Here is an 8,884-nt window from a genome sequence, read left to right as displayed (position 1 = left end):
GTACCCAAGATAATAGCCTTTATCAGGCACGCACGTCTTATATCAAACATCAAAGAAATTCCCATCCAAGAACTGTGTTTGCACTGCAGGATGGACCATTGTTGCATGTATCTTGCTATGATTGGTCCGCTGTACCAACACAATGGCAGTAAAGTGTACACGAGGGTTTGAAATCCAAAGTACATCGCGTGAATGATAACTTCTTGAAGTTCCAGGTTTCTGAACGTATAGACGTTCATCTTGATCATTGAACACGTGAACGAATAACACGAAGCTACGTAAAGACACATAGAGTAAACAGCTACAAAAGGACAAAATAACACTTTGTGGGGTTCCTTTTCGGTTATCTCGAACGGAAAGCAACCAAATATTTTGCCAAACAGCAACAATGGTCGCAGATTGTAGACAACACATCTACATTGTTGCGAGCTAGTTGATACTTTGTTGAATATTCGTGTAACTTTCTCTAACATTTTTGAATACATACTGAAAACCTGGCCTCTTAGAAGAATATGAGTGAATGCAAGTTTGGTCGTGTTGATGTGTAGATGACTTGATTTGTATAAGGTGGAGCTTATATTACATTCATAGATTGCCAAACCATTATCTCAACACAATTTGAAGCCCCAAGTGTTTAGGTTTTTATAGACAAATTTAATAAATCATACCTATTATATTCAAAACATCAAATTGGTATAATTTGCAGAATTGTTGTTCAAAATTTACACAAGAGTCAATTCAATTGAAAATTACTTTGTATATGTATGTTTACCAGCACAACTCTCTAAGGATGGCTTTCCTTTGAGGCATATGATTGATTTCCTGTCTTCTACTCGTCTTAGAATTGTTATCAATTATACTTTATTGCTATTTCGGGAATTTTGATACACCTTAGCAAAGAATTATTGTTCATCTTATAATTTATGATATGAATGCTTCGCTAGAGCGCAAGTTACAGTGTGTATTATAAAAAATATATATTTTCACAAAAACTGTTAAAGGTGTGCGAATGGATTGTTTTAAAAAATGAAGTTGAAGAATGATACTTTCAATTACATTTACTAAGGAAACTCTTCATAATTTTTTTGACAATGAAATTACATTGTATTGCTTATTTAGTTGAACGGCAAAAGAGAGGAATTTGTCTAAAATTCTCAAAATGTTTGTAACAAAGTAGTTGATTTACTGATAGGGATTTGTAATAAAGTGAAAATTACATTAATTTTGTATTTTTATAATCTTTATTCACTACCAAAGTGTATAAAATATTTGTATTTCTTCTGTTTTAATTCAGGTATCCAAATTATACTAAGAATGAGTTTTCAGTTTAGTGCAACCCCCCAACACACACACAAACACGGGGAAAGAGAGAGAAAGAGAAAGCGGGAAAGACAAAGACAGAGAGAGAGAGATTTTGACAACGGCAATGCGTGATAAAACTTAGAGATAATTTTAGTCCCCCTTATGCACAGATAAACTAATCAGGGCTGGGCCTACAGCGAGTATCGAACGCGGAACCCATTGATTGCCAGGCGTTGACGTTATCGCTACGCAATCAGGAAGGCAAATAATAATTAGAACTCGTCGCCCCTGCTTCATCACACTCTTGCCGTGACCCTGAAATAATGCTAATAGCAATGACTCAATTTTCCTCCACTAATATATTGAGCAAATAAAAATCGTTCCTTCGTTCAGACGCTCATCTGTGAACCAGATGCTAGTTGGGACTGTAGTGAGTCTGCTTGGCACATGTAAGTAAGTAGCTTTCCATCTGCGTATGTATATGCATTCGCTTTCCTTCAGTAATCGCACGATGTATTACTTGTTAGGTTGTAATTTATAGTGAACGAAATCGTTGAGTGGCGTGGGATACTTTCAATAAATTATTTACAACACGCAAGAATGAAATGTTTCTATTCTGTCCAAGCTATCAGTGATTGTGTCCGTTAAGGACAAACGCTAGGACTCGGATATTATTTTTGTATACCCGGATACTGAATGTCTTCATTGTGGTGTACATAATACCATTTTTCTTACAAATAATACTTATAGCAAGTCTCTCCTGTCTCTGAAACCATCTGGTGCAGTGTTGTTACTATTATTTCTTGAGGGAAAGACTTCAGCTCTATCCACCAGTTGAGTTAATTATCGAGCGCAACTGTCCTTGTTTTTTATAAGTTTCATAGAATTAACATACTTGAATAAACAGTTATTAAGTTCGTTCAAGGAAAAATTTAAAAACTAAAAGTTCCCCCTGCCTTTCCAAGTTTGCGTTCTATGCCCTCTCACAGAAAAGCCTCCTTTTTAAAATTTTGAAAACATATGCAACCATTTATTCTTTGGATTAAATGGTATAACAAGGGGGAAATTAAGTTCTGGCCTGACATTTCTTATACTCAAATTTTTATATCATACTAGTTTTTTTTACTTTAGTTATTACATTGAACTATTAATTAACCAAAGTTTATTTTTGTTATCGATTATCATGAACAGCATTTTGCTCCCCTCTCCCTTCGCTTTGCGACGTCCACAAAAAAAATCAGGACTCTAGAGGAAAGTTAACACACACAATTCATTACAGGGAAAGTATTGTTAGCGCCAACAATAACATCATTAATATGCATTTACAATGATTCGCGGCAAAATAAATAATCACTTCACTTTCCCTCCGCGAGTGACAAATTGAAATGACAAATATTATATGAGTCGTCAAACATATGGATCACGACAGAAGTTGTAATATTACTAGAAACTAACTCGACTCTCAAAGTTGTGTTGTGACATTCGAATTTGTTACGCACATACACCTTCATGCCGCTTGCACAAAGAGCTTTGGATTATAATTTAACTCAATTAATCCGTCTGGACGATTACGACAGCGAAATGACATTTTTGATGCGTATTTGTCGCGCACTGTGACTATGGAATGTGGTCTTGTTTGTTTCTTTTAGAGAACTGAGAGCATATAAACTGACTGCAAATGTGAGCTTTGTTAGTATATGACGACTTGCTGCACGTTAACGGCCCAATATTCTTACTTTCTAGAACAACAATGCGCCATTCAACCTCGTGGCTACTATTGCTTTCCATCTTCTTCTACATGTCTTCAACCGAGGGATTTGTGTGCCAGGAAAACGCATGTCAACAGATAAACTGTGAACCAATAGCTGAGGAGTCTTGCAAAGGGGAGATAGTAAATAACGCTGGAGTCTGTGGATGTTGTCCAGCCTGTGTTGAGTATCTAAGTAAGTATTTATTTATTTATTTAAGTAGCCTAATTGAACGCAAGAGGTACTGTACTCTTGTTCATTATGCAATAAATAAAACATTATAATGCATGTCAATGCAATATAAACAATCATTTTAACGGCTAAGCCAGACACCAATGTTACTTTATGTTTTCAATTTTCACTTTTAGTAATTTAAGATTATAACAGTTGGGCTGAAAAGTTCGTAGGCTGACTCATAGATGGAGTTACTAGAATTAAATCCATGTGATTTTTACTTAGTACTAACCTTCAAAACATACGTGTATAAATTTCACAGCTGCCGGATAATTAGTTCGTGAGATATAGCATTGTGAGTGAAGCAGCTTTTGTTATTGTGAAAAAATGGATAAAAAAGAATTTAGTGTGTTAATAAAGCATTGCTTTTTGGCGAAAAAAAATACTGTTGAAGCCAAGGCTTGGCTTGATAAACATTATTCGGACTCTGCACCAGCAAAATCAACCATTGAGAAGTGGTTTGCTAAATTTAAACGAGGCGAAATGAGCATCGAAGACGATGCACGCAGTGGACGCCCCAAAGAGGCTGTTACCGACGAAAACATAAAAAAAGTCCACAAAATAATTTTAAATGATCGTAAAGTGAAGTTGATCGAGATAGCTGAGATTATTACATAGCGTTGTTGGAGCGTTTAAAGGATGAAATCACGAAAAAACGGCCCCATTTGAAGAAGAAAAAAGTGCTGTTTCATCAAGACAATGCACCGTGTCACAAATACGGTCGTATCATGCCAAAGGCATGACTCGAATCCGGGACCCCGGGCGCCATAGTCCGATAGTCTAATCATTTCATAAAACGGGCCCGAGTATGAAAGAAGCTGGAAAGAGCTTCTTTCAAGCAAATGCCACCTGCTATCTTCAGCGGATGTAAAAATCCGCTGATACGAATTCTTCCGGAATCGCAGGAAAGATACTGCAAACACAGCCTTACGCTGAAAGCACCGTTATTGAGAGACGCGGTCTCTCAACGGCCGAAGTTCGAATTTCATTTAAATAGCTCGGGAGAATATTTCTTAGCCCCAGTCGGTATCTGAAATCTATCGCGTGCACAGTCAGTGCCTCGGAATTATACAAGTTGTTTTAATAAGAAAGTTATGGCGTGAATAGTTGTTACCGAACGTTACAAAAGGAGTTACAGCGAGGAGTAGTACGCTATCGGAAAGGAGTTTTATTTCAGGAGAGTTTCATCAACGAACCAGCGAGTCGATCGTCACTTCGAGATCTACAGGTAACGAACGTTCCTCTATCCTTGCCTTTCATTCTCTCACACCCCTGCCAGACCAGTCAATTGTAGTGTTTAAAGTTAATCGTGAGTGTTGTTCTTATTTCACGGGGCTAGCCCCCTTGCTTGGTTAAGTGTAGACGTAGCTTTTCAGAGTTATACCCCCTCTTACGATACACCTCTCGCAGCCAATTAACTTCGAATATCAGGCTTCACATAGCCTATCTACGATCCCTTAATTTAAAACGATCGGGTGTTTGTACGTAATAAACTTATTGGATGCTAAAATAAACTAAACTAAAACTGCTACTAGTAGTAATAATAATAATATAATAATAACAATTTAATATGCCGATAATGCAATAACTTTAAAAATGAACCCCTCCTTGACAAACTTCTGCATATGCCACTGGACTGTATCACAATATTTTTGAGGGGAGGGGGTGTCCTCGACATCTTCGATTCGACCCCCCCCCATGAAAATTTCTGACGACGCCCATGGATGACCATTATGTTTTGACCCCAAAACGGGACATCCCAAGGCCAAAATGCCAATCTACCCCCTCCTGAAAAATCGGTTATCATCTTGAGAACAGCTTTATTCTTCATCAACCGTACATAAAAACCGCAGGAAAACTTACCTCACATGAAAAACTTAATATGCTGACCAAGGCAGAAATTTATTTTATTATAAAAAATATATAAACTAAACGTAACGTTTCAACCTTCTAGCAAGGTCTTCATCCGACTATGTACCAAGTACAAATGTAACAAAGTACAACAACAGGACGATATATCTTGGTCAGCATATTAAGTTTTTCATATCATGGAAACAAGGCTTAATGGTGTTATAATTACCTCACATATCTGACACACAACGAGATTGACTTTGTGCCAAGAGGTAGGAATTTAAATTGTTGTTGAAGGTTCGTATTGAAACTACATGTACTACGCTTCTTGGTCATGCTTATTTACTGCTCTATAAATAATGGAATGCACACAAAAAATACAACCCTGGACGCGAGCTAACTTAATAGTGACAGTAAACTGCTGTCTGCTCGAAAATTCTCCACGACAATGAAACATTTTGATTATTATAAAGTGCTTGAAAGCAGTCCAGCTGTTCTTTCACAACGCTAGTTTAAAAATTCCATCAACATTAGCATTTTCTAGCAAATTTTTCTTTCCAATTTAGACTTGGTTTGTAAGCTAACTCCTAGACTTTTATAAAACGGATTTTTAATCATACCAAAGGGACGACGAGGACGCGTCTCTAAACCGAGACTGTCCCGGTCAAAACGGAACGCATGATCACCCTTCTGCCCCTTTGGAAGTTTCACAGTTGTTCTCGGTCATGGTTTTGCTTAACTGGATGTAGGATTTCAGCTGCGTCACTGTGAATTGGGCTTCCAATGTAATTATTTACGAGTTTGTGAGGTAAAAGATTCCAGAGGTGAGAAGGGAGTGATATCTGCTAAATTCTACTGTTAACAGGAAATGCATTTCATGTATTTTGCAAGATATGCACTCATTTGCGGAGGGGGGGGGGGCGGGTACTGATTTGTAGCAGGATTTTTCAAGAGAGGTCGACTAAAATAATATTCAAACTAAATAATGAAGCATTCATTTCCTCACTCCAATATACCAGTATTTTCTGAGCATTCGTTTTTACACCAATAATTCAGATTTTTCAGTTTTTTTACATATGTTGGACTTTTTCTCGTTCTAGCACAAATTTAGCTTATTTTCGTAGAACTAATATTTAAATTAAATTACATTTGATAAATGTATGATTTGAAGAGTGTCATTCTGCGATGATTTAACGTGAGTATGATGAAACGAGAATCTCTACTATGATGTGATATTCTCGCAATATGAATATTGCATTAAACTAATTAAAATAAGTTTAGACAATGATAACTGAAAAGTTATGTTATCATTCATAAAATAGGAAACTATATTTACTTGATGAACAAGTTCCTGTTTGAAATGGAGAAATATTTAGGTGGGTATTGCATTATGATGGAGGGGCATGGGATAGAGGATACTTGTATTTAGTGAAGGGGAGGAATCTGACCCCCCACCCCTTCATCCTGCAACTTCCGAACAGTTGGATGAATTACTGATCATCCAATGTCAAAAACAGTGAATCCATTTGCAATCCAGCAACATCAAAGTAGAACCGTATGCTATTTATGTATTGCAGTTATTTCAGGGAATATTACTTTGGTGTTAGAATTACAGTTAATTAATGTATGTACAGTTTCCGTTGTATTTTACTTAGTGTAAAAATACAGAAATTTACTATTTACTGTCAATCACTATTTTAACGGTGACTTCTCTTGTAAACTGTATCTTTAAATGTATCAAAGCGGTTCTTTATATTCCTAAAATGATGACAAAATAACAGAATCGTGCCCTCAATTACACGTTATATAGGGAAACATTAGATTAGTACGAGTGTGAATTATAAATAATGGCTCTCTTTACTGAATTTGTAGTTCAAATTCCGATAACTGCATGAAAGATACTAGCAATGTTTGGAGCACGACACGGACTATTGTTGTCGTATATGGTATATCTCCAGTCTAATGTTGTCGTATATGGCATATCTCCAGTCTAAAACTGGACCTGGGAGTTTGGTGGTGACCACATCACTTCCTTGAAATTTTTTCCCCAGATTATAACAGACTTCTTTTTTTCGCAGGTGAAGGAGACCCCTGCTTTTTGCTGATGGGAGAGGCACCCCTGGGTCAATGTGGAGAGGGATTGTTCTGCGAGAAGAATACTTGTGTGAGACAAGAGATGAACTGACGATACCTACGCGATCTGCAGCTCCAAATTTATTACTTATTTATTCAAACTTTATTGTGCCATATATGTAAATAAGCAGAGTACATGCCCTTGATAATTATGTAAGTGCTCTTGTGTAATAAATATTTATTTTCCCAACACATTTTGAAGTTCAATCTCGTTAACTAATAACATAGTTGGAAGAGGGATCCGGAATTTGCGGGTAGTAGTATTTTGCAGCTCCAGGAAATTACATTGTTTCATACATATAGGAAATGGAATTGGTGCGGACCCAATAGCATCTTAAAGGGTGTACTCTCCCGGAAACGCATGTTTTCTTAAAGCCACGCCTGCCTCAAGTTCTCTCTACTCTAGCGAGAAAGATGCTTTTGTTGTTTGTGGTAAGAGAGATGTGAATACAAACATCATTTAACTGACACAAATATCAATTTCCTTAATGAGTACCGCTTTAGATCTCAAGAGAATTTGGCACAGTTTACTCTGATTTGTTTTCTTTGCAGGGATCTGTGATACTGTAGAGCATGTCTGAAAATCCACTACTGTTGGAGAATTTCAACAGATCAATTTTCCCTACACACCTTTAGTTTAAAACCTTTTGACTTGGATCGTTAATGCAAGTACAGAGTTCTTTGTGTTTTGTGTTCTGATCTTCGTAGGTTCAATAGATCTTGCAGGATTGGAAGATTCGTATTACAAGAAGATTAGGTTAACATTTGTAATACCTTGTTCTTGTAAAGCTTTGTAGATTGAGCTTTGAAGCTGTCATTATTCCAACACTTAAAGCAACTGTGTGTAATACTAACATTTTGTCACAATGTTCTGAGACTTCGAACGTAATTTTACTGTTTACTGTTTGTAAGTTGTGGGACGTTGTCTTATTACAAGAACATAAGTCATTTCTTGACATTATCTACTTTCTTGCTTTCTAAGTTTTTGTTAAGTGTGAAAAAGCATTATTTCAAGACATTTAAAGTCCTATTGTATTACTTAAATCCTCGTAGAGTTTGTGAATTATTGAATTTACACGTCATCTTGTTCCACATCTAAAGTGTATTGTATGTTGTATTCGTCTAGTTCTTCATACATTTCATTCTATATTAATATAACAATGCCAGAAACAACCATATATGTCCATGAACGGTCAAGTTCAGGAGCGACCAACAAGTGTGATAATCTACACATGTCCCTTAGTCCCTTGTTCTGGATTGGTGCCATTCTGGGATGTTTCCCGTTTGCTTTTCCCGGAAACATACCAGGAAAGCTTAGGTTCTCTGCTCGACTTGGAATATACTCGCTCTGTACCTACTTCTCATTATCGTACTTCGCCTTATGTGCTCTGAGAAGCCTTCCACTGTTTAATAAGGAAGAACTGGAAGACACTGTTATCGACATCATCTTCTTCATTCACCTAGCGATCATATATGTCCTTTACCCTTTCGCGTGGTGCTACGCAGTATCTTTGACACGATATTTGCGCAAATGGTGCGCAGCCATGGACCAGTATGAGTCATTCAGAAGGACGCCACTCTTGCCCATGTTCAGACAAACATGTATCGCGCAGGTC

The 8,884-nt window shown here is 36.9% G+C and overlaps 1 protein-coding gene across 1 annotated transcript; it reads left to right on the top strand.

Moving 5' to 3' along the window:
• Window positions 1–1,702: 1,702 nt before the first annotated feature.
• LOC146004377 (fungal protease inhibitor-1-like) lies at window positions 1,703–7,449 on the top strand. Its single transcript, XM_083143178.1, has 3 exons — window positions 1,703–1,751; window positions 3,046–3,245; window positions 7,214–7,449. The coding sequence occupies exons 2-3, from the start codon at window positions 3,053–3,055 to the stop codon at window positions 7,318–7,320; spliced, it is 300 nt and encodes a 99-aa protein (XP_082999304.1). The 5' UTR covers window positions 1,703–1,751; window positions 3,046–3,052; the 3' UTR covers window positions 7,321–7,449.
• The last annotated feature ends 1,435 nt before the right edge of the window (window positions 7,450–8,884 follow it).

Source organism: Lepisma saccharinum, chromosome 21 (assembly GCF_977018435.1).
Source record: "Lepisma saccharinum chromosome 21, izLepSacc3.1, whole genome shotgun sequence".
NCBI classification, from domain to species: domain Eukaryota; kingdom Metazoa; phylum Arthropoda; class Insecta; order Zygentoma; family Lepismatidae; genus Lepisma; species Lepisma saccharinum.
Note: the sequence above shows the minus strand (reverse complement) of the source record. Positions and strands in the feature narration are given on the sequence as shown.

What these genes read in the sequence shown, in the direction of transcription:
- LOC146004377 (XM_083143178.1), top strand. Translation starts at nt 3,053, where the DNA reads ATGCGCCATTCAACCTCGTGGCTACTATTGCTTTCCATCTTCTTCTAC. An exon ending in AGCCTGTGTTGAGTATCTAA is followed by an intron (nt 3,246 to 7,213) that starts GTAAGTATTTAT and finishes TTTTTTTCGCAG; the next exon opens with GTGAAGGAGACCCCTGCTTT.